General features: G+C 39.6%; 1 protein-coding gene across 17 annotated transcripts in view; it reads left to right on the plus strand.

The window, feature by feature from the left end:
- The window catches only part of TAF1 (TATA-box binding protein associated factor 1), a 112,943-nt gene that overhangs the window by 19,962 nt on the left and 68,390 nt on the right, over positions 1-24,591 (plus strand). For 16 of the 17 annotated variants that reach the window (XR_014258676.1, XR_014258677.1, XM_082445940.1 and 13 more), the window contains 7 exons: positions 7,736-7,885; positions 8,064-8,183; positions 8,489-8,664; positions 9,250-9,428; positions 10,866-11,079; positions 20,396-20,561; positions 21,957-22,168. Coding sequence is in view for 15 of the 17 variants with exons in the window: in XM_082445940.1 (XP_082302066.1) it covers positions 7,736-7,885; positions 8,064-8,183; positions 8,489-8,664; positions 9,250-9,428; positions 10,866-11,079; positions 20,396-20,561; positions 21,957-22,168 (1,217 nt within the window). In the remaining 2 variants the exon portion in view is untranslated. The remainder of the gene's footprint in view (positions 1-7,735; positions 7,886-8,063; positions 8,184-8,488; positions 8,665-9,249; positions 9,429-10,865; positions 11,080-20,395; positions 20,562-21,956; positions 22,169-24,591) is intronic. The other variant, XM_082445938.1, reaches the window with a different exon arrangement.

Consider the following 24,591-nt stretch of genomic DNA (forward strand, 5'->3'; position numbering starts at 1 on the left):
AGTTTAGTATTGGTTGTTTTGTTTGTTTGTTTTTTTATACTGCAGGTTCTTATTAGGCATCAATTTTATACACATCAGTGTATACATGTCAATCCCAATCGCCCAATTCAGCACACCACCATCCCCACCCCACCGTAGTTTTCCCCCCTTGGTGTCCATATGTCCGTTCTCTACATCTGTGTCTCAACTTCTGCCCTGCAAACCGGCTCATCTGTACCATTTTTCTAGGTTCCACATACATGCATTAATATATGATATTTGTTTTTCTCTTTCTGACTTACTTCACTCTGTATGACAGTCTCTAGACCCATCCACTTCTCAACAAATGACTCAATTTCGTTCCTTTTTATGGCTGAGTAATATTCCATTGTATATATGTACCACAACTTCTTTATCCATTCGTCTGTTGATGGGCATTTAGGTTGCTTCCATGACCTGGCTATTGTAAATAGTGCTGCAATGAACATTCGGGTGCATGTGTCTTTTTGAATTACGGTTTTCTCTGGGTATATGCCCAGTAGTGGGATTGCTGGGTCATATGGTAATTCTATTTTTAGTTTTTTAAGGAACCTCCATATTGTTCTCCATAGTGGCTGTATCAATTTACATTCCCACCAACAGTGCAAGAGGGTTCCCTTTTCTCCACACCCTCTCCAGCATTTGTTGTTTGTAGATTTTCTGATGATGCCCATTCTAACTGGTGTGAGGTGATACCTCATTGTAGTTTTGATTTGCATTTCTCTAATAATTGGTGATGTTGAGCACCTTTTCATGTGCTTCGTGGCCATCTGTATGTCTTCTTTGGAGAAATGTCTATTTAGGTCTTCTGCCCATTTTTGGATTGGGGTGTTTGTTTCTTTAATATTGAGCTGAATGAGCTGTTTATATATTTTGGAGATTAATCCTTTGTCCGTTGATTCGTTTGCAAGTATTTTCTCCCATTCTGAGGGTTATCTTTTTGTCTTGTTTATGGTTTCCTTTGCTGTGCAAAAGCTTTGAAGTTTCATTAGGTCCCATTTGTTTATTTTTGTTTTTACTTCCATTCCTCTAGGAGGTGGGTCAAAAAAGATATTGCTGTGATTTATGTCAAAGAGTGTTCTTCCTATGTTTTCCTCTAAGAGTTTTATAGTGTCCAGTCTTACATTTAGGTCTCTAATCCATTTTGAGTTTATTTTTGTGTATGGTGTTAGGGAGTATTCTAATTTCATTCTTTTACATGTAGCTGTCCAGTTTTCCCAGCACCACTTATTGAAGAGACTGTCTTTTCTCCATTGTATATCTTTGCCTCCTTTGTCATAGATTAGTTGGCCATAGGTGCGTGGGTTTACCTCTGGGCTTTCTATCCTGTTCCATTGATCTATGTTTCTGTTTTTGTGCCAGTACCATATTGTCTTGATTCCTGTAGCTTTGTAGTATAGTCTGAAGTCAGGGAGTCTGATTCCTCCAGCTCCGTTTTTTTCCCTCAAGACTGCTTTGGCTATTCGGGGTCTTTTGTGTCTCCATACAAATTTTAAGATGATTTGTTCTAGCTCCATAAAAAATGCCATTGGTAATTTGATAGGGATTGCATTGAATCTGTAGATTGCTTTGGGTAGTAGAGTCATTTTCACAATGTTGATTCTTCCAGTCCAAGAACATGGTATATCTCTCCATCTGTTGGTATCATCTGTAATTTCTTTCATCAGTGTCTTATAGTTTTCTGCATACAGGTCTTTTGTCTCCCTAGGTAGGTTTATTCCTAGGTATTTTATTCTTTTTGTTGCAATGGTAAATGGGAGTGTTTCCATAATTTCTCTTTCAGATTTTTCATCATTAGTGTATAGGAATGCAAGAGATTTCTGTGCATTAATTTTGTATCCTGCAACTTTACCATATTCATTAATTAGCTCTAGCAGTTTTCTGGTGGCAGTTTTAGGATTCTCTATGTATAGTATCATGTCATCCGCAAACAGTGACAGTTTTACTTCTTCTTTTCCAGTTTGTATTCCTTTTATTTCTTTTTCTTCTGTGATTGCCGTGGCTAGGACTTCCAGAACTATGTTGAATAATAGTGGTGAGAGTGGACATCCTTGTCTCGTTCCTGATCTTAGAGGAAATGCTTTCAGTTTTTCACCATTGAGAATGATGTTTGCTGTGGGTTTGTCATATATGGCCTTTATTATGTTGAGGTAGGTTCCCTCTGTGCCCACTTTCTGGAGAGTTTTTATCATAAATGGGTGTTGAATTTTGTCAGAAGCTTTTTCTGCATCTATTGAGATGATCATATGCTTTTCATTCTTCAATTTGTTAATATGGTGTATCACATTGATTGATTTGCGTATATTGAAGAATCCTTGCATCCCTGGAATAAATCCCACTTGATCGTGGTGTATGATCCCTTTAATGTGTTGCTGGATTCTGTTTGCTAGTATTTTGTTGAGGATTTTTGCATATATATTCACCAGTGATATTGGTCTGTAATTTTCCTTTTTTATAGTATCTTTGTCTGGTTTTGGTATCAGGGTGATGGTGGCCTCATAGAATGAGTTTGGGAGTGTTCCTTCCTCTGCAATTTTTTGGAAGAGTTTGAGAAGGATAGGTGTTAGCTCTTCTCTAAATGTTGGATAGAATTCACCTGTGAAGCCATCTGGTCCTGGACTTTTGTTTGTTGGAAGATTTTAAATCACAGTTTCAATTTCATTACTTGTGATTTGGTCTGTTCATATTTTCTATTTCTTCCTGGTTCAGTCTTGGAAGGTTATACCTTTCTAAGAATTTGTCCATTTCTTCCAGGTTGTCCATTTTATTGGCATAAAGTTGCTTGTAGTAGTCTCTTAGGATGCTTTGTATTTCTGTGGTGTCTGTTGTAACTTCTACTTTTTCATTTCTGATTTTATTGATTTGAGTCCTCTCCCTCTTTTTCTTGATGAGTCTGGCTAATGGTTTATCAATTTTGTTTATCTTCTCAAAGAACCAGCTTTTAGTTTTATTGATGTTTGCTATTGTTTTCTTTGTTTCTATTTCATTTATTTCTGCTCTGATCTTTATGATTTCTTTCCTTCTGCTAACTTTGGGTTTTGTTTGTTCTTCTTTCTCTAGTTTCTATAGGTGTAAAGTTAGATTGTTTACTTGAGATTTTTCTTGTTTCTTGAGGTAGGCTTGTATAGCTATAAACTTCCCTCTTAGAACTGCTTTTGCTGCATCCCATAGGTTTTGGGTCGTCGTGTTTTCATTGTCATTTGTCTCTAGGTATTTTTTGATTTCCTCAGTGATCTCTTGGTTATTTAGTAACGTATTGTTTAGCCTCCATGTGTTTGTCTTTTTTACGTTTTTTTCCCTGTAATTCATTTCTAATCTCATAGCGTTGTGGTCAGAAAAGATGTTTGATATGATTTCAATTTTCTTAAATTTACTGAGGCTTGACTTGTGACCCAAGATGTGATCTATCCTGGAGAATGTTCCTTGTGCACTTGAGAAGAACGTGTAACCTGCTGTTTTTGGATGGAATGTCCTATAAATATCAGTTAAATCTATCTGGTCTATTGTGTCATTTAAAGCTTGTGTTTCCTTATTTATTTTCATTTTGGATGATCTGTCCATTCGTGTAAGTGAGGTGTTAAAGTCCCCCACTATTATTGTGTTACTGTCGATTTCCTCTTTTAGAGCTGTTAGCAGTTGCCTTATGTATTGAGGTGCTCCTATGTTGGGTGCATATATATTTATAATTGTTATATCTTCTTCTTGGATTGATCCCTTGATCATTATGTAGTGTCCTTCCTTGTCTCTTGTAACATTCTTTATTTTAAAGTCTATTTTATCTGATGTGAGTATAGCTACTCCAGCTTTCTTTCGATGTCCATTTGCATGGAATATCTTTTTCCATCCCCTCACTTTCAGTCTGTATGTGTCCCTAGGTCTAAAGTGGGTCTCTTGTAGACAGCATATATATGGGTCTTGTTTTTGTATCCATTCAGCAAGCCTGTGTCTTTTGGTTGGAGCATTTAATCCATTCACGTTTAAGGTAATTATTGATATGTATGTTCCTATGACCATTTTCTTAATTGTTTTGGGTTTGTTTTTGTAGGTCCTTTTCTTCTCTTGTGTTTCCCCTTAGAGAAGTTCCTTTAGCATTTGTTGTAGAGCTGGTTTGGTGGTGCTGAATTCTCTTAGCTTTTGCTTCTCTGTAAAGATTTTGATTTCTCCATCGAATCTGAATGAGATCCTTGCCGGGTAGAGTAATCTTGGTTGTAGGTTCTTCCCTTTCATCACTTTAAGTATATCATGCCACTCCCTTCTGGCTTGTAGAGTTTCTGCTGAGAAATCAGCTGTTAACCTTATGGGAGTTCCCTTGTATGTTATTTGTCGTTTTTCCCTTGCTGCTTTCAATAATTTTTCTTTGTCTTTAATTTTTGCCACTTTGATTACTATGTGTGTCGGCGTGTTTCTCCTTGGGTTTATCCTGTATGGGACTCTCTGCACTTCCTGGACTTGGGTGGCTATTTCCTTTCCCATGTTAGGGAAGTTTTCGACTATAATCTCTTCAAATATTTTCTCTGGTCCTTTGTCTCTCTCTTCTCCTTCTGGGACCCCTATAATGCGAATGTTGTTGCGTTTAATGTTGTCCCAGAGGTCTCTTAGGCTGTCTTCATTTCTTTTCATTCTTTTTTCTTTATTCTGTTCTGCAGCAGTGAATTCCACCATTCTGTCTTCTAGGTCACTTATCCGTTCTTCTGCCTCAGTTATTCTGCTATTGATTCCTTCTAGTGTAGTTTTCATTTCAGTTATTTTATTGGTCATCTCTGTTTGTTTGTTCTTTAATTCTTCTAGGTCTTTGTTAATCATTTCTTGCATCTTCTCGATCTTTGCCTCCATTCTTATTCCGAGGTCCTGGATCATCTTCACTATCATTATTCTGAATTCTTTTTTGGAAGGTTGCCTATCTCCACTTCATTTAGTTGTTTTTCTGGGGTTTTTTCTTGTTCCTTCATCTGGTATATAGCCCTCTGCCTTTTCGTCTTGTCTGTCTTTCTGTGAATGTGGTTTTTGTTTCAGAGGCTGCAGGATTGTAGTTTTTCTTGCTTCTGCTGTCTGCCCTCTGGTGGTTGAGGCTATCTAAGAGGCTTAATGGGAGGCTCTGGTGGTGGGTAGAGCTGACTGTTGCTGTGGTGGTCAGAGCTCCGTAAAACTTTAATCCACTTGACTGTTGATGGGTGGGGCTGGGTTCCCTCCCTGTTGGTTGTTTTGCCTGAGGCAACCCAACACTGGAGCCTACCTGGGCTCTTTGGTGGGGTTAATGGCAGACTCTGGGAGGGCTCACGCCAAGGAGCACTTCCCAGAACCCCCGCTGCCAGTGTCCTTGTCCCCACGGTGAAACAGAGCCACCCCCCGCCTCTGCAGGAGACCCCCCAACACCAGCAGGTAGGTCTGGTTCAGTCTCCCCCAGGGTCACTGCTCCTTCCCCTGGGTCCCGATGCGCACACTACTTTGTGTGTGCCCTCGAAGAGTGGGGTCTCTGTTTCCCCCAGTCCTGTCGAAGTCCTGCAATCAATTCCCACTAGGCTTCAAAGTCTGATTCTCTAGGAATTCCTCCTCCCGTTGCCGGACCCCCAGGTTGGGAAGCCTGACATGGGGCTCAGAACCTTCACTCCAGTGGGTGGACTTCTGTGGTATAAGTGTTTGCCAGTCTGTGAGTCTCCCACCCAGCAGTTATGGGATTTGATTTTACTCTGATTGCGCCCCTCCTACCGTCTCACTGTGGCTTCTCCTCTGTCCTTGGACGTGGGGTATCCTCCTTGGTGAGTTCCAGTGTCTTCCTGTCGATGATTGTCCAGCAGCCAGTTGTGACTCTGGTGCTCTCGCAAGAGGGAGTGAGAGCACGTCTTTCTACTCCGCCATCTTGGTTAATCCTCCTGTCATTGCAGTTTTAATTGGCATTTCCCTGATAGCTAAAGATGTTGAGCATCTTTCTATGTGCTTATTTATCATCCAGTTATCCTCTTTGGTTGAGGGTCTGTATCTCTTTTGCCCATTTTTATTTTTAATTAGTTGTTTGTTTTCTTCTAAAGTTTTGAGAGTTCTTTATGTATTCTAGGTCCGAGTTCTTTATCAGGTACGTGATTTACAAAGATTTTCCTCCCAATCTGAGGCTTGTGTTTTAATTGTCTTAGCAGTGTCTTATGAAGAGCTGAAGTCTAACTTGTAAATCTTCTCCTTTGTTGCTTGTGGTTTTAGTGTTATATGTAAGATATTTTAATCTAACTCAGGGTTGCAAAGTTTTTTTCTTATATTTTCTTCTAAAGGTTTTATTGCTTTAGATCTTATGGTTAGATCCATTTTGAGTTAATTTTTGTTTAGGGTGCAAGGTGTAGATTAAGGTTCATTTTTTTTGCATATGAATGTCCAGTTATTCTAGTACCATTTGTCAAAAAATTAAATGATCTTTTAAAACAAAAATTTGGTCATATCACTCTCTTGCCCAAAGACTTCCTTTGGGTCCTCATTTCTCTTAGGAAGAAATCCTTAACATGATTCGTAAGGCTCTACATGATTTTGGTCTTGTATTGTAATACAACTCTCACCTCCTCTCATCTGTCACTGCCCATCTTATACTCTAAGCTCCAAACATACTGAAGTTCATTCAGTTCCCTTAATTTCTTTCTGCTGTCTTCTAGGATTTTGCAACTGCTATTCCTTCTGCCTAGAATGTTTTCTCTCCACTCCTCTGTCATCTGGCTTTCATCTACAAGTTATATTCTCCTGGAAGCTTTTCCCGACTCTTGCCCTCACTCCCACCCTTCATTCAGATTGGATCACCATCCTTTCCTTCTTTGTGTACATACAGCACTTTTTACTTTCCTATCATGGCACTGATCATGCAGTATTGAATTTGTTGGTTTATTTATCTCTCCCTCACTAACATGAGGTCCTTGAGAAAGTAGTGCTTGACATGTGGTAGATATTCCATAAATATTTGTTAAGTGAGTGAATGATTGTCAGTGAGGTCAGGCAGAGTGACTAAAGAAGCATTGTTGTACTATTCTTTTGAGGTTGGAGTTAACAATGAGTGGATGTCTAAGAATTTCCAAAATTAAAGATTCTGTTGAATGGCCTTCAAGATTGAATCTTGAGTAGAGAATTGGCCTCTTTCTAGCTAATAATTTATACTCTTGACTGGTCTGTTTGGACAAGCACATTCCCCTTGTCTTAACTGCCTGATTATTTAATGGGGTTGATGAACACTATTCAGGGTCCCAGGAGAGGACAGGCCTTTTTGACCAAACCAGTGGCAGAGGTAGAATACACTTTGATTTATTGCTACTGGGATTGGGGCCAGTGCTTTTGTAAAGCATGCTTATCATCTAATTGTGAGAGTCATTCTGAAGAAGGCGTTTGAGCAATTGGGCAGTCAAATGTGGTCATCAATCTAACTTAACTCTTTGAGCATCGTGAGGGTGGGGGCAACACTGTCTTTGAGAACTCTCAGTCAAACCCAAGGGATATGGGGCTGAAGGGGGTGCCACTGTTCCACATATTCCTACTTATACTGACTGAGATCTTGGCCTCTGTTTATTATCATGATTTAAGTACCATAGGAAAGAACAGCAGGCTGAGTACTGGGCAGCTTTATGTAACTATTGATCTCTGTGGACAGTTTAAGAAAGCATCAAATTGTACATTATTGTAATTATCCCCACCTTCTAAGTATGGCTAGAGCAAATGTTTCCCACCACCCTTTGAATCTTTTTCTATAACTCAGGTTCGCACTGCTCCTTGGAACACCACAAGGGCCTTCATTGCTGCCATGAAGGGCAAGTGTCTCCTGGAGGTGACTGGGGTGGCAGATCCCACAGGGTGTGGTGAAGGATTCTCCTATGTGAAGATTCCAAACAAACCAACACAGCAGAAGGTGAGACTGTCTGAATTTCTAGAGGTTAAAAATCAAGGGAGGAAGAAATAGAGGTTAAGGAATGGAGATGAATGGGTGGGGATCTGGAAAGCCATTAAAATGTTGACAGGATGACTTAAATGCCTACCATAAAGAGTTCAGCTTACTAGTATTCTCTCTTGTTTTGTTTCTGAGGTAGGATGATAAGGAGCCTCAGCCAGTGAAGAAGACAGTGACAGGAACAGATGCAGACCTCCGTCGCCTTTCACTGAAAAATGCCAAGCAACTTCTACGTAAATTTGGCGTGCCTGAGGAAGAGGTGGGTGTGGAAGAGGAAGACTTACAGGCTCCTAGGGGCTTTGTATAGAGAGGGAAAAGCTTGGAGGCAGATGCTAGGAACTAATCTGGAGAATTTTGTAGGGTAGGTTGTGGTAAACTGGATCTTAGATACTTTTTCAGGAGTTAGCTTTCCCAAAGCTTTCTGTTTAACCTGCTTTGGGTGATTTCATTGTTGTTGTGTTTTTTGTTTTTTTGGTTTTGGTCTAACTCTCTAACCATGTACCCTGGTTTGTCCTTTGAAATCCCTGAATGATTTGTGTGTGTGTGTGTGTGTGTCTCTTGTAGATTAAAAAGTTGTCCCGCTGGGAAGTGATCGATGTAGTACGCACAATGTCAACAGAACAGGCCCGCTCTGGAGAGGGGCCCATGAGTAAATTTGCCCGTGGATCAAGGTTTTCTGTGGCTGAGCATCAAGAGCGTTACAAAGAGGAATGTCAGCGCATCTTTGACCTGCAGAACAAGTGTGTTGTTTTAGTGCTGTAGAAAATCCAAGTTGGAAAGGGGAGGGGTCCCAGACATTATTTTATAGTGAAGAGAAGGTCACCTAATAAAGTGACTAGTGGTCAGGTATCTGAGATTTCAGGGTGGTGTCTATTCATAATACTGCTAGAGTACCTACTCCCTTCAAAGCAGCTTGGCAAAGGTTTTGAATGGCAAGAACTGCTAGGTTCCATGGCAACTTTTGTGGCCTACTTGGACCTGGCAGCCATTACAGTGGTGATAGGCAACAGTAGGCTTAGTGGTTAGAGGATGGTAATGCCCTATTAAAAATGACCGATGTACTGATTTGTTTCTCAGGCTTTTTCCAGGAATTGTGAAAGAGTTGCAGTACTATTTCATATTTTGAACTTGCCTTGTGACTAAATTTCTGGGAAAACTTTGTAGAGCTTCTCTGTTCAGGGTCCCATGTCTTAGTGGATTTTGAATATTTCTTTTTTAAGGTTGATTTCTCAATTTCCTACTCTTGCCTAAACTAAAACTGTATTTCTTCAGTTGTTTCTACACATTTATGTTTCCCTCTTCTTAACATTGTTTTTTCTTTTTAGGGTTTTGTCATCAACTGAAATCTTATCAACTGACACAGATAGCAGCTCAGCTGAAGACAGTGACTTTGAGGAGATGGGAAAGAACATCGAGAACATGTTGCAGAATAAGAAAACCAGCTCTCAGCTGTCACGTGAGCGGGAGGAACAGGAGCGGAAGGAACTGCAGCGGATGCTACTGGGTGAGGGTAGTGACTTCACAGACAGACAAGAAAAAGAAAGATCAAGAAAGTGTAAATAACCACGCTAATAACTGAGGTAAAGCTGGAGGCAGAAGAAGTAGGGGATGAGTGTAGGGAAGCCTATAGATGAGGTAGAGAGATTCTGCAAACTGGACTCTAGGTTTGTCTGTGGGGCACAAGTTGAAGAGATGCTGCCAGTCCACTACTGCCTCTGTCTGTATTAGGCCTGGCCAAGCCAGGGCTATCAGTGCTGTACATCAATTGAGTTTTCTGGGCATTCATCCTAGAGGGTAAGAGTTTTTAATACAGAATCTGTGGATGAATTGGGGGGTTGTTCATGAACCCTCTGAAATCACATGTACAATTCTGTGCAAATGTGCCTTTTCTGAGAAGATCCATGGCTTTCAGAAGCTTCTCAAAGGAGTCTTAGACCCTAAAAAGTTTAAAATCACCAACCCAAAATTGCATAAGTTGACGGTGGGAATGAGAAAGGCCTAAACTGGTTTGGGATTTGGTCACTGGGAATGAAAAGAGAAAAATCAAAGGGACCTTAAGATTTCACTCTTGCTTGCTAGAAAGATGGTGGTGGTACCATTGATTAAAGTAGTAAATTTCAGAAAAAGAAGCAGGTTTAAGAAGGAAAGGTGTAATATGTGGTGTTTGAGGTCCCCATGATACTCCCAGTATAGATGTCAAGCAGGCAGTTGAAAACTTGGATGTAGATACTGAGAGAGAGGATAAAGGCTGAAGATGAAGATTTAAATGACTATTTTCACTCACAGTAGCCTTTCCTTTGTTTCCTCTCTGTAAAAGCTTTGTGTAATTCTGTTGTTCTGGCTACTTCGTAAAGATGTGATAAAGCCTTTCCTCTAGTGTGGTCCTGGACCAGCAGTATCTACATCACATGGGAGCTTGTTAGAAATGCAGCATCTCAGATCTCACCCCAAACCTACTGAATTAGAATCTGTATTTTAACAGGATCCTCAGATGATTCCTATTCATTCATATTAAAGTTGGAGAAGCATACTCTAGGCCTTGAGACTCTGGATTTTTTCTGTGGTGCCATCTATTTCCCGTGGGTGCTTGGGTGCTTTTCTATAATGTGACCATCAACTGCTTCCTGCTTGGACTTTCTTCTTGCGCTGTTGTTCAGAAGAATCAGAATACAGCTACTGCTCTTCTGTCCCCTATATAACAAACGTGTTTCTTTGAGATCCTTTCAGAACTTTCTGTACTAACAAAAACGAGAACACTGACAGTGGTAAAATGAAGTCAGGAAAGGACAACTCAGTGTATTCTTGGGGCTGGTGGTGACTGATGCTTTCTGTAGAACCATAGTTCTGTGGGATGTTGAGCTTTGGAGTCTCCACTCAACCCCAAGAAAATGGCCATTTGGGTGGTAGGGGGAATGTGTGGAAATCTTTTTCTGCCTTGCAGCAGCAGGCTCAGCAGCAGCAGGAAACAATCACAGAGATGATGACACAGCTTCTGTGACAAGCCTTAACTCTTCTGCCACTGGCCGTTGTCTCAAGATTTATCGCACGTTTCGCGATGAAGAGGGGAAGGAATATGTTCGCTGTGAGACCGTCCGAAAGCCAGCTGTCATTGATGCCTATGTGCGTATACGGACCACAAAAGATGAGGAATTCATGTGAGTTTGACTCCCTCCCCACTTTCCAGTGCGATAAGAAGAATGATAATGATGGGGAAGGGAGTGAGGGTGGATGCTTGAGTTTTTTATATTTTAAATTTTTAAATTTTTTAAATTTTTTATTTTTTGAATATTCTTTTTTTTTTTCCACACCCACACACTGTATTTTGGCTTTTTTTTTTTTTCAATTTACTTATTTTGGCTGCATCAGGTCTTTGTTGTGGTGTGCGGGCTCTACATGGCATGCAGGCTTCTCTCTAGTTGTGGCGCAAAGGCTTAGTTGCCCCGCAGCACGTGGGATCTTAGTTCCCCAACCAGGGATCGAACCCACATCCCCTGCATTGGAAGGAGGATTCTTAACCACTGGACCACCAGGGAAGTCCCCACACTGTATTTTATTTTTACAAGAGATAAATAAACTGACACCAAGCATTGTAAATGGATGACCACAATAAAAGCAACAATGATTGCAATTACCAAACACGAAACACACTCATACTATGTCATAATATTGACATTCAGTCCAGTAATCCTCCACTGTAACAGCTCCTTTACTTTGCAGTGAAAATTGATTTGTATATTTTTTTCCTCTGAGTCCTTGTGGGATTTTTTTTTGGGAGGGGGGGGGATTTTTTTTTTTTTATTCAAACAGAAAGTCACAAGAATTATAATCATCCTCATCAGTTCACTCAGTCCTATGTAATTAATTTTTGTTTATCTTGATCTTTTGTTAGCACTTTTATGAATTCATCAGTTTTCCGTTAGAGTTCTGAAAATGCTTATTCATTCAGTTCAGCAGTATAGTCAGTTACCAGAAACCTGTACTTGTCAGAGTCTTTTCCATGAATTCCTTGACGATGAAACCCTTTAATAGGAACGTTTTTGCAAAAGCATCAGAGTACACCCAGAACTGTCTGTAAATGACAAAAGACTGAAAACTGACCATGGGTGAAGATTTGATGAAAGCTCATAATAATGCAATTGACAAGGTAATTTAGTTATTTCTGAGATATACATTTTAAAATAATAACTAGAATTATGACTTATAACATTATACCAGAACATATAAGATTTTTAGAAATTTCATGTAATGTCTGAAACATTTATATTAACATATTTCCATACAAATAACCCAAAGAAAGTTTAGTATTAGTTGTTTTTTTTGTTTGTTTGTCTGTGTCTCAACTTCTGCCCTGCAAACCAGTTCATCTGTACCATTTCTCTAGGTTCCACATACATACGTTAATATACGATATTTGTCTTTCTCTTTCTGACTTACTTCACTCTGTATGACATTCTCTAGATCCATCCACGTCTCAACAAATGACTCAATTTCGTTCCTTTTTTTGGCTGAGTAATATTCCATTGTATATATGTACCACAACTTCTTTATCCATTCGTCTGTCGATGGGCATTTAGGTTGCTTCCATGACCTGGCTATTGTAAATAGTGCTGCAATGAACATTGGGGTGCATGTGTCTTTTTGAATTATGGTTTTCTCTGGGTATATGCCCAGGAGTGGGATTACTGGATCATACGGTAAATCTATTTTTAGTTTTTTAAGGAACCTCCATACTGTTCTCCATAGTGGCTGTATCAATTTACATTCCCACCAGCAGTGCAAGAGGGTTCCCTTTTCTCCACACTCTCTCCAGCATTTGTTGTTTGTAGATTTTCTGATGATGCCCATTCTAACTGGTGTGAGGTGATACCTCACTGTAGTTTTTTTTTTTTTTTTTCACACACACACACTGTATTTTATTTTTACAAGAGATAAGTAGACTGACACCAAGCATTGTACATGGATGACCACAACAAAAGCAACAATGATTGCAATTACCAAACATGAAACACACTCATACTATGTCATAATATTGACATTCAGTCCAGTAATCCTCCACTGTAACAGCTGCTTTACTTTGCAGTGAAAATTGATTTGTATATTCTTTGCCTCTGAGTCCTTGTGGGATTTTTTTTTTTAATTCTGAGAGAAAGTCACAAAAACTGTACTCATCCTCATCAGTTCACTCAGTCCCATGTAATTAATTTTTTTTTCATCTTGATCTTTTGTTAGCACTTTTATGAGTTCATCAGTTTTTCATTAGAGTTCTGAAAATGCTTATTCATTCAGTTCAGCAGTACAGTCAGTTACCAGAAACCTGTACTTGTCAGAGTCTTTTCCATGAATTTCTTGAAGATGAAAGCCTTTTATAGGAACATATTTGCAAAAGCATCAGAGTACACCCAGAACTGTCTGTAAATGACAAAAGACTTAAAAATGACCACTGTTAAAGATTTGATGAAAGTTCATAATAATGCAGTTGACAAGAAAATTAGTTATTTCTGAGATATACATTTTAAAGTAATAACTAGGATTATTACTTATAACATTATACCAGAACATATAAGATTTTTAGAAATTTCATGTAATGTCTGAAACATTTATATTAACATATTTCCATACATATTTCCATACAAATACAAATATAAGATTTTTAGAAATCTCATATAATGTCTGAAACCTTTATATTAACATATTTCCATACATATTTCCATACAAATACAAATATAAGATTTTTAGAAATTTCATGTAATGTCTGAAACATTTATATTAACATATTTCCATACAAATAACCCAATGAAAGTTTAGTATTAGTTGTTTTGTTTGTTGTTTTATACTGCAGGTTCTTATTAGGCATCAATTTTATACACATCAGTGTATACATGTCAATCCCAATCGTCCAATTCAGCACACCACCATCCCCACCCCACCGCAGTTTTCCCCCCTTGGTGTCCATATGTCCATTCTCTACATCTGTGTCTCAACTTCTGCCCTGCAAACTGGCTCATCTGTACCGTTTTTCTAGGTTCCACATATATGCGTTACTATACGATATTTGTTTTTCTCTTTCTGACTTACTTCACTCTGTATGACAGTCTCTAGATCCATCCACTTCTCAACAAATGACTCAATTTCGTTCCTTTTTATGGCTGAGTAATATTCCATTGTATATGTGTACCACAACTTCTTTATCCATTCGTCTGTTGATGGGCATTTAGGTTGCTTCCATGACCTGGCTATTGTAAATAGTGCTGCAATGAACATTGGGGTGCATGTGTCTTTTTGAATTACGGTTTTCTCTGGGTATATGCCCAGTAGTGGGATTGCTGGGTCATATGGTAATTCTATTTTTAGTTTTTTAAGGAAACTCCATATTGTTCTCCATAGTGGCTGTATCAATTTACATTCCCACCAACAGTGCAAGAGGGTTCCCTTTTCTCCACACCCTCTCCAGCATTTGTTGTTTGTAGATTTTCTGATGATGCCCATTCTAACTGGTGTGAGGTGATACCTCACTGTAGTTTTGATTTGCATTTCTCTAATAATTAGTGATGTTGAGCATCTTTTCATGTGCTTCTTGGCCATCTGTATGTCTTCTTTGGAGAAATGTCTGTTTAGGTCTTCTGCCCATTTTTGGATTGGGTTGTTTGTTTCTTTAATATTGAGCTGCATGAGCTGTTTATATATTTTGGAGATTAATCCTTTGTCCGTTGATGCATTTGCAAGTATTTTCTCCCATTCTGAGGGTTGTCTTTTCGTCTTGTTTATGGTTTCCTTTGCTGTGCAAAAGCTTGGAAGTTTCATTAGGTCCCATTTGTTTATTGTTTGTTTTTATTTCCATTCCTCTAGGAGGTGGATCAAAAAAGGTCTTGCTGTGATTTATGTCAAAGAGTGTTCTTCCTATGTTTTCCTCTAAAAGATTTATAGTGTCCGGTTTTAGATTTAGGTCTCGAATCCATTTTGAGTTTATTTTTGTATATGGTGTTAGGGAGTGTTCTAATTTCATTCTTTTACATGTAGCTGTCCAGTTTTCCCAGCACCACTTATTGAAGAGACTGTCTTTTCTCCATTTTATATCTTTGCCACCTTTGTCATAGATTAGTTGACCATAGGTGCGTGGGTTTATCTCTGGGCTTTCTGTCTTGTTCCATTGATCTATGTTTCTGTTTTTGTGCCAGTACCATATTGTCTTGATTCCTGTAGCTTTGTAGTATAGTCTGAAGTCAGGGAGTCTGATTCCTCCAGCTCCGGTTTTTTCCGTCAAGATTGCTTTGGCTATTCGGGGTCTTCTGTGTCTCCATACAAATTTTAAGATGATTTGTTCTAGTTCCGTAAAAAATGCCATTAGTAATTTGATAGGGATTGCATTGAATCTGTAGATTGCTTTGGGTAGTATAGTCATTTTCACAATATTGATTCTTCCAATCCAAGAACATGGTATATCTCTCCATCTGTTGCTATCATCTTTAATTTCTTTCATCAGTGTCTTATAGTTTTCTGCATACAGGTCTTTTGTCTCCCTAGGTAGGTTTATTCCTAGGTATTTTATTCTTTTTGTTGCAGTGGTAAATGGGAGTGTTTCCATAATTTCTCTTTCAGATTTTTCATCATTAGTGTACAGGAATGCAAGAGATTTCTGTGCATTAATTTTGTATCCTGCAACTTTACCAAATTCATTGATTAGCTCTAGTAGTTTTCTGGTGGCATTTTTAGGATTCTCTATGTATAGTATCATGTCATCTGCAAACAGTGACAGTTTTACTTTTTCTTTTCCAATTTGTATTCCTTTTATTTCTTTTTCTTCTGTGATTGCTGTGGCTAGGACTTCCAGAACTATGTTGAATAATAGTGGTGAGAGTGGGCATCCTTGTCTCGTTCCTGATCTTAGAGGAAATGCTTTCAGTTTTTCACCATTGAGAATGATGTTTGCAGTGGGTTTGTCGTATATGGGCTTTATTATGTTGAGGTGGGTTCCCTCTATGCCCACTTTCTGGAGAGTTTTTATCATAAATGGGTGTTGAATTTTGTCAAAAGCTTTTTCTGCATCTATTGAGATGATCATATGGTTTTTCTTCTTCAGTCTGTTAATATGGTGTATCACATTGATTGATTTGCGTATATTGAAGAATCCTTGCATCCCTGGGATAAATCCCACTTGATCATGGTGTATGATCCTTTTAATGTGTTGTTGGATTCTTTTTTTTTTTTTTTTAATTTATTTATTTATTTTATTTGTTTATTTTTGGCTGCGTTGGATCTTCCTTGCTGTGTGCGTGCTCTCTCCAGTTGCGGCGAGCGGGGGCCACTCCCCGCTGTGGTGCGTGGGCCTCTCATCGCGGTGGCTTCTCTTGTTGCAGAACACGGGCTCCAGGCGCACGGGCTTCATTAGTTGGGGCACGAGGACTCAGTAGTTGTGGGTTTTGGGCTCTAGAGCGCAGGCTCAGCAGTTGTGGCACATGGGCTTCATTGCTCCGTGGCGTGTGGGAACTTCCCAGACCAGGGCCCGAACCCCCGTCCCCTGCATTGGCAGGCGGACTCCCAACCACTGCGCCACCAGGGAAACCCTGTTGTTGGATTCTGTTTGCTAGTATTTTGTTGAGGATTTTTGCATTTATATTCATCAGTCATACTGGTCTGTAATTTTCTTTTTTGTAGTATCTTTGTCTGGTTTTGGTATCAGGGTGATGGTGGCCTCGTAGAATGAGTTTGGGAGTGTTCCTTCCTCTGCAATTTTTTGGAAGAGTTTGAGAAGGATGGGTGTTAGCTCATCTCTAGATGTTTGATAGAATTCACCTGTGAAGCCATCTGGTCCTGCACTTTTGTTTGTTGGAAGATTTTTAATCACAGTTTCAATTTCATTACTTGTGATTTGGTCTGTTCATATTTTCTATTTCTTCCTGGTTCAGTCTTGGAAGGTTATACCTTTCTAAGAATTTGTCCATTTCTTCCAGGTTGTCCATTTTATTGGCATAAAGTTGCTTGTAGTAGTCTCTTAGGATGCTTTGTATTTCTGTGGTGTCTGTTGTAACTTCTCCTTTTTCATTTCTAATTTTATTGATTTGAGTCCTCTCCCTCTTTTTCTTGATGAGTCTGGCTAATGGTTTATCAATTTTGTTTATCTTCTCAAAGAACCAGCTTTTAGTTTTATTGATGTTTGCTATTGTTTTCTTTGTTTCTATTTCATTTATTTCTGCTCTAATCTTTATGATTTCTTTCCTTCTGCTAACTTTGGGTTTTGTTTGTTCTTCTTTCTCTCATTCCTTTAGGTGTAAGGTTAGATTGTTTACTTGAGATTTTTCTTGTTTCTTGAGGTAGGCTTGTATAGCTATGAACTGCTTTTGCTGCATCCCATAGGTTTTGGATCGTCGTGTTTTCATTGTCATTTGTCTCTAGGTATTTTTTGATTTCCTCTTTGATTTCTTCAATGATCTCTTGGTTATTTAGTAACGTATTGTTTAGCCTCCATGTGTTTGTGTTTTTTACGTTTTTTTTCCCTGTAATTCATTTTTAATCTCATAGTGTTGTGGTCAGAAAAGATGCTTGATATGATTTCAGTTTTCTTAAATTTACCAAGGCTTGGTTTGTGACCCAAGATATGATCTATCCTGGAGAATGTTCCATGAGCACTTGAGAAAAATGTGTATTCTGTTGTTTTTGGGTGGAATGTCCTATAAATATCAGTTAAGTCCATCTTGTTTAATGTATCATTTAAAGCTTGTGTTTCCTTATTTATTTTCATTTTGGATGATCTGTCCATTGGTGTAAGTGAGGTGTTAAAGTCCCCCACTATTATTGTGTTACTGTCGATTTCCTCTTTTATAGCTGTTAGCAGTTGCCTTATGTATTGAGGTGCTCCTATGTTGGGTGCATATATATTTATAATTGTTATATCTTCTTGGACTGATCCCTTGATCATTATGTAGTGTCCTTCGTTGTCTCTTGTAACATTCTTTATTTTAAAGTCTATTTTATCTGATATGAGTATAGCTACTCCAGCTTTCTTTTGATTTCCATTTGCATGGAATATCTTTTTCCATCCCCTCACTTTCAGTCTGTATGTGTCCCTAGGTCTGAAGTGGGTCTCTTGTAGACAGCATATATGTGGGTGTTGGTTTTGTATCCATTCAGCAGGCCTGTGTCTTTTGGTTGGAGCATTTAATCCATTCATGTTTGAGGCAATTATCGATATGTACCTGTGACCATTTTCTTAATTGTTTTGGGTTTGTTTTTGTAGGTCCTTTTCTTCTCTTGTGTTTCCCACTTAGAGAAGTTCTTTTAACTTTTGTTGTAGAGCTGGTTTGGTGGTCCTGAATTCTCTTAGCTTTTGCTTGTTCATAAAGCTTTTGATTTCTCCATCGAATCTGAATGAGATCCTTGCCGGGTAGAGTAATCTTGGTTGTAGGTTCTTCCCTTTCATCACTTTAAGTATATCATGCCACTCCCTTCTGGCTTGTAGAGTTTCTGCTGAGAAATCAGCTGTTAACCTTATGGGAGTTCCCTTGTATGTTATTTGTCATTTTTCCCTTGCTGCTTTCAGTAATTTTTCTTTGTCTTTAATTTTTGCCAATTTGATTACTATGTGTCTCGGCAAATATCTCCTTGGGTTTATCCTGTATGGGACTCGCTGCACTTCCTGGACTTGGGTGGCTATTTTTTTCCCATGTTAGGGAAGTTTTCGACTATAATCTCTTCAGATATTTTCTCTGGTCCTTTGTCTCTCTCTTCTCCTTCTGGGACCCCTGTAATGCGAATGTTGTTGTGTTTAATTTTGGCCCAAAGGTCTCTTAGGCTGTCTTCGTTTCTTTTCATTCTTTTTTCTTTATTCTGTTCCACAGCAGTGAATTCCACCATTCTGTCTTCCAGGTCACTTATCCGTTCTTCTGCCTCAGTTATTCTGCTATTGATTCCTTCTAGTGTAGTTTTCATTTCAGTTATTGTATTGGTCATCTCTGTTTGTTTGTTCTTTAGTTCTTCTAGGTCTTTATTAAACATTTCTTGCGCCTTCTCGATCTTTGCCTCCATTCTTTTTCCGAGGTCCTGGGTCATCTTCACTATCATTATTCTGAATTCTTTTTCTGGAAGGTTGCCTATCTTCACTTCATTTAGTTGTTTTTCTGGGGTTTTTTCTTGTTCCTTCATCTGGTACATAGCCCTCTGCCTTTTCATTTTGTCTATCATTCTGTGAATGTGGTTTTTGTTCCACAGGCTGCAGGATTGTAGTTCTTCTTGCTTCTGCTGTCTGCCCTCTGGTGGATGAGGCTATCTAAGAGGCTTGATGGGAGGGACTGGTGGTGGGTAGAGCTGACTGTTGCTGCAGAGCTCAGTAAACTGAGCTCTGTAAAACTTTTATCTACTTGACTGTTGATGGGTGGGGCTGGGTTCCCTCCCTGTTGGTTGTTTGGCTTGAGGCAACCCAACAGTGGAGCCTACCTGGGCTCTTTGGTGGGGCTAATGACAGACTCTGGGTGGGCTCACGCCACGGAGTACTTCCCAGAACTTCCGTTGCCAGTGTCCTTGTCCCCACCGTGAGCCACATCACCCCCTCCGCCTCTGCAGGAGACCCTCTAACACTAGCAGGTAGGTCTGGTTCCGTCTCCCCTGGGGTCACTGCTCCTTCCCCTGGGTCCCGGTGCGCCCACTACTTTGTGTGTGCCCTCCAAGAGTGTAATCTCTGTTTCCCCCAGTCCTGTCGACGTCCTGCAATCAATTCCCACTAGGCTTCAAAGTCTGATTCTCTAGGAATTCCTCCTCCCGTTGCCAGACCCCCAGGTTGGGAAGCCTGACGTGGGGCTCAGAACCTTCACTCTCGTGGGTGGACTTCTGTGGTATAAGTGTTTGCCAGTCTGTGAGTCACCGACCCCCCAGTTATGGGATTTGATTTTACTGTGATGGCACCCCTCCTACCGTCTCATTGTGGCTTCGCCTTTGTCTTTGGATGTGGGGTATCTTTTTTGGTGCGTTCCAGTGTCTTCCTGTCGATGATTGTCCAGCAGCAGCTAGTTGTGATTCTGGTGTTCTCACAAGAGGGAGTGAGAGCACGTCCTTCTACTCCGCCATCTTGGTTCCTCCTGATGCTTGAGTTTTAGTGACAGGATTCTGCACGGTTGTCCCTGGAAGTCTGTGTTAATTGGGAACCATTTTGCCTTTAGAACTTTGGGTTTGAACAAAGCCAAATCACAGGGAGAATTCCAAATTTGCTGCAAAATAAAGGCATGTTTTTAGTTCCACTGGGTCCTTTGTGTTTTCATTGGTTGGTTGGCAAAAATCTTAGGGACTCCTCAGGGCTTCTCATTCTGAGAGAGGTGCCTCTCTGCACGTGGAAGACTGATGAGCAGGGTAGATGGGGATGCCAGGTAGCCCCTTTTGTTTCATTCTTGGTGGATTACTTTAGTTCTGAGATGTTTGCTATCAGGACAGTCTTCTTGGTTTAAGTTTGCTTATGGATCTGTGATTTTTTTTTTCCCCATTATTTAGTCGTAAATTTGCCCTTTTTGATGAGCAGCATCGAGAAGAGATGCGAAAAGAACGGCGGAGGATTCAAGAGCAACTGAGGCGGCTTAAGCGAAACCAGGAAAAGGAGAAGCTTAAGGGTCCTCCTGAGAAGAAGCCCAAAAAAATGAAGGAGCGTCCTGACCTAAAAGTAAGTATATGTGGTGTGATCATAACTAAGAAAGCATACCTTTTCCCTTAGCTTTTGGCATCCTCCCTTACTGGGAATGAGGGCAGTACTGTGGAAAACTAGTTTGAATTGATGTGGCCACTTGGGTGTTACTAGTACTATTGCGACTGCTACTGACAACACCAGACTTGATCTGGTGTCATTGGGTGTCATTTATACTTCATTGGAAATATTTTCTGTGAGTTGAGATAGGTGTGGTGCATTTTTTTTAACATGTACATGTATGTACTTACATGAACACATCTTGTTTTTAAATTGCATGTACTAAAAGAAGCAACAGAAAAAAACATACAGGTTGCTTTGCATAATTTAGGTGGGATTCCAGATATTACTGTGCAGTGTAACTGTAACGTGCATCACAGAATGAGGCAACTATATATATGTGTATGGGTGGTTCGCTTTGTTGTGGGGCAGAGACTAGCGCACCATTGTGGGGCAATTATACTGCAATAAAGATGTTAAAAAAAAAAAATTGAGGCAACTGTGGTACAGTGGAAAGAGCCATGGACTCGGAAACAGAAGATCTGGGTTCAGGTTCTTGTTCTGCCATTTAGTAGCTCTGTGACCGTAACCTCTCCAAACCTGTTTTCTCTTCTATAAAATGATACCTGTCTCACACTGGTGTTGTATTAAAGTATATAATGCATGAGGAGCACTTTATAAAGTGTAAAATTCTCAACCAATGTGAACTGCTGTTAACACGTACTGAGGTCATCAAGTATTTTAATGTTTCTTTCTTCTATGTGATATTATATAAGTATTGTATGATACAGTATTGATCCACTTTACAGATGAAACTGAGGGCAGTTGCAAAAGTAAGATGGAGACTTGGGTTTTTTCGGGTTTTTTGCCACTCTGCATGGCTTGTGGGATCTTAGTTCCCTGACCAGGGGTTGAACCCAGGCCTTCTGCAATGAGAGCATGGAGTCCTAACCACTGGACCACCAGGGAATTCCCGGAGACTTGGTATTATTAAGCCTTTTCCTTGAGGCTGGGAATACACCCATGCTGGCTGCCTGTGAGGCTGAATGCAGCCTTGGGCTTCCAATAGCCTTTCTTACGCATATTTAATATTTTCATAGTTTACAACTTAAATTGGGGGTAGAAATCCTCTCCCTTTTCGCCCTCACTTGGTTTTTAAAGTAATGTTCAGTCTCTGGATTTCATTTTGTTTTTAATGTGTCATTTCCATACATGCACTTTTGTCCAGTGCCTTCTGGTTGAAAGGCATATAATGATTGTTAGAATAAAAGTTCTGGGCCTGCCTTTGTTTCTCTTCTACCTTCTATATATTTCTTAAAGCTAACACAAAGAAGCCTGCTTACCTCTGACATGTTGATACTTTTCCTTTTGCAGCTGAAATGTGGGGCTTGTGGTGCCATTGGGCACATGAGAACAAACAAATTCTGCCCCCTTTATTATCAAACAAATGCTCCACCTTCCAACCCTGTTGCCATGACAGAGGAGCAGGAGGAAGAGTTGGAAAAGACAGTCATTCATAATGATAATGAAGAACTTATCAAGGTTGAAGGGACCAAGATTGTCTTAGGGAAACAGCTAATTGAGAGGTAAGAGATAGCAGGTGGGAGAGATCTGTTGGAGGTTGGTGATATCAATGGGTGGCAGGGGTGGATGTGATGTGTTCTCTGAAGTGGAATGTAGGACATAGGAACTTTGATGGATTTTCCTCACTAATTGTTGCCGGTAATGAAAATTAGTCTTGTGAAGCACTCATTAAGCTCCACCACTTGCCCTTGGGCATGCTGCCTAACTTTTCTGAGTCTTAGTTTCCTTATTTACGAAATAAAATCACCCTTACAATGGTAGCTATGAAGGTAAAATGAGGGAGACTATATAAAAAATGTAGTATAGTGCCTGGCATATAGTAGATGCTCTTCCTATTCTACTTCCAGGCACTTGTAATATTTGTAAGGTCCCTGATCTCAGATGTTCTGATAATGGACCATCCAAAAAAATTAAGGAGACAAACTGTGCTTATACTTATCTGTCTCTTGCCCTCAGAGAATTTGATAATCAAGTAGAAAAGTTTTTAAATAAAAAAAAAATTCTCCCCTAAATTTTTAGTTTGAAAATTGCAAACCTACAGAAAAGCTGAAGGAATAATAAAGTTTGTTCTTCCTCTAAATTCACCAGCTGTTAACATTTGTCACATTTGTTTCATCTTTATATATCTAAAACATTTTCTTTCTGCTGAAGCATTTGGAAGTTTTAGGCATCATGGCATTTCACTCAGATTCTTTAGCACACATCTCCTAAGAATAAAGGTGTGGCAAACATGATACTATTCCTACACGTAAGAAAATTAACATTAATTCAATAGGATCTAATATTCAGTCCTTATTCAAATTTCCCCAGTTGTCTCAATGTCCTTTATTGCCTGCCCCTCACCCCCCTTCAGGATCCAATTCCAGTTCAAACATTAAGTATTTTGAGTCTCTCTTAATCTAGAACTGTCCTCCCCACCTTTTTGGTTTTCATGACTTTGAATGTTTTGAAGAGTCCAGGCCAATGGTCTCATAAAATATTCCACATTCTGGATTTGTCTGTTTTCCCATTGATTATATTCAGAGTAAATGTCTTTGGCAAGATTACAACATAGGTGGTATTATGTACTTACTGCACCACATCAGGAGGCAGATAACGTCAGGTTTTCTCAGTATTTTGATTATCTTATTAAAGTGTTAATCCCCAGATTCCTCTATAATAAAGGTATGTTTTTTCCATTGTAATTAATATGTGGGTGAATATCCTGGTTTTTTTTAATTTTTTTTTTTTTTGGCTGTGTTGTGTCTCCATTGCTGCACGTGGGCTTTCTCTAGTTGTGGCAAGTGGGGGCTACTCTTCATTGCGGTGCGTGGGCTTCTTGTTGCAATGGCTTCTCTTATTGCGGAGCACGGGCTCTAGGCGTGCAGGCTTCAGTAGTTGCAGCATGCGGGCTCAGTAGTTGTGGCACGTGGGCTCTAGGGCACACGGGCTTCAATAGTTGTGGCGTGCAGGCTCAGTAGTAGTTGTGGCTCGTGGGCTTAGTTGCTCTGCAGCATGTGGGATCTTCCCGGACCAGGGATCAAACCCGTGTCCCCTGCATTGACAGACGGATTCTTAACCACTGCACCACCAGGGAAGTCCCTTTTTTTTTTCAGTAGCTTGAAACAACATACATTTATTATCTCACAGTTTCTATGGGTCAGGAGTCTGGGCACAGCTCAGCTGGGTCCTCTGCTCAGAGGCTGCCTTCAAGGTGTCACTAGGGACTGTGGTCTATCCTGCTAACAATCTTTCTCTCAATAGTTTTAACATCCATTGATGATCATTACCTGATAACTCAGTTATTACATTGGGGGTTGCTTAATGGTGGTTTTTCTAATTCTTTTCATTCTTTCTACATTAACTGGCATTCTGTGAAGAGCTTCCCCCTCCCTTTTTTGTTTGGGTATTACTATAGATTCTGAAATTCTTTCTTTTGGAAACTTTAATATATTAAAATCTATTAACATCATTATTAATTTTGATGGCCAGATTGCCCCAAATTTGGTCCCTTCAAGCCTGACCTGTGTCCTTTTGAAATGACCCTATAAATTTTGAAAACTTCTTTGCTTTTTGGCACGAGATGTTCCAGGCTGTCCTTGAAATTTCCCTGTCTCAGACCCAGAATCAGCCATTTCTCAGGGAGTCCTGGTTCCTTTTATTGGGGAATGGTATTTAGAAACCAATATCTAGGTGTTAGGTATGCTCATTGCCACTGAGATGTCATTGCTTCTAGGCCCTTAGTAGACAGAACTAGGAAATATACATATATTGTAAATCACAACTTCATATCAATACCTCCAATTCAAATTGTATCTACAGCTTGTTCCTCATCTTCCTCCGTTTCATATTTTTATCCTTTCTTTGGTTCCCAACATCAATATATTTATTTATTTGCTCTGTCCTATGATATGTACAAAATAGTTTGAGAATTACAATACCAATA

Source organism: Balaenoptera physalus, assembly GCF_965194825.1.
Source record: "Balaenoptera physalus genome assembly, chromosome: X".
Taxonomy (NCBI): domain Eukaryota; kingdom Metazoa; phylum Chordata; class Mammalia; order Artiodactyla; family Balaenopteridae; genus Balaenoptera; species Balaenoptera physalus.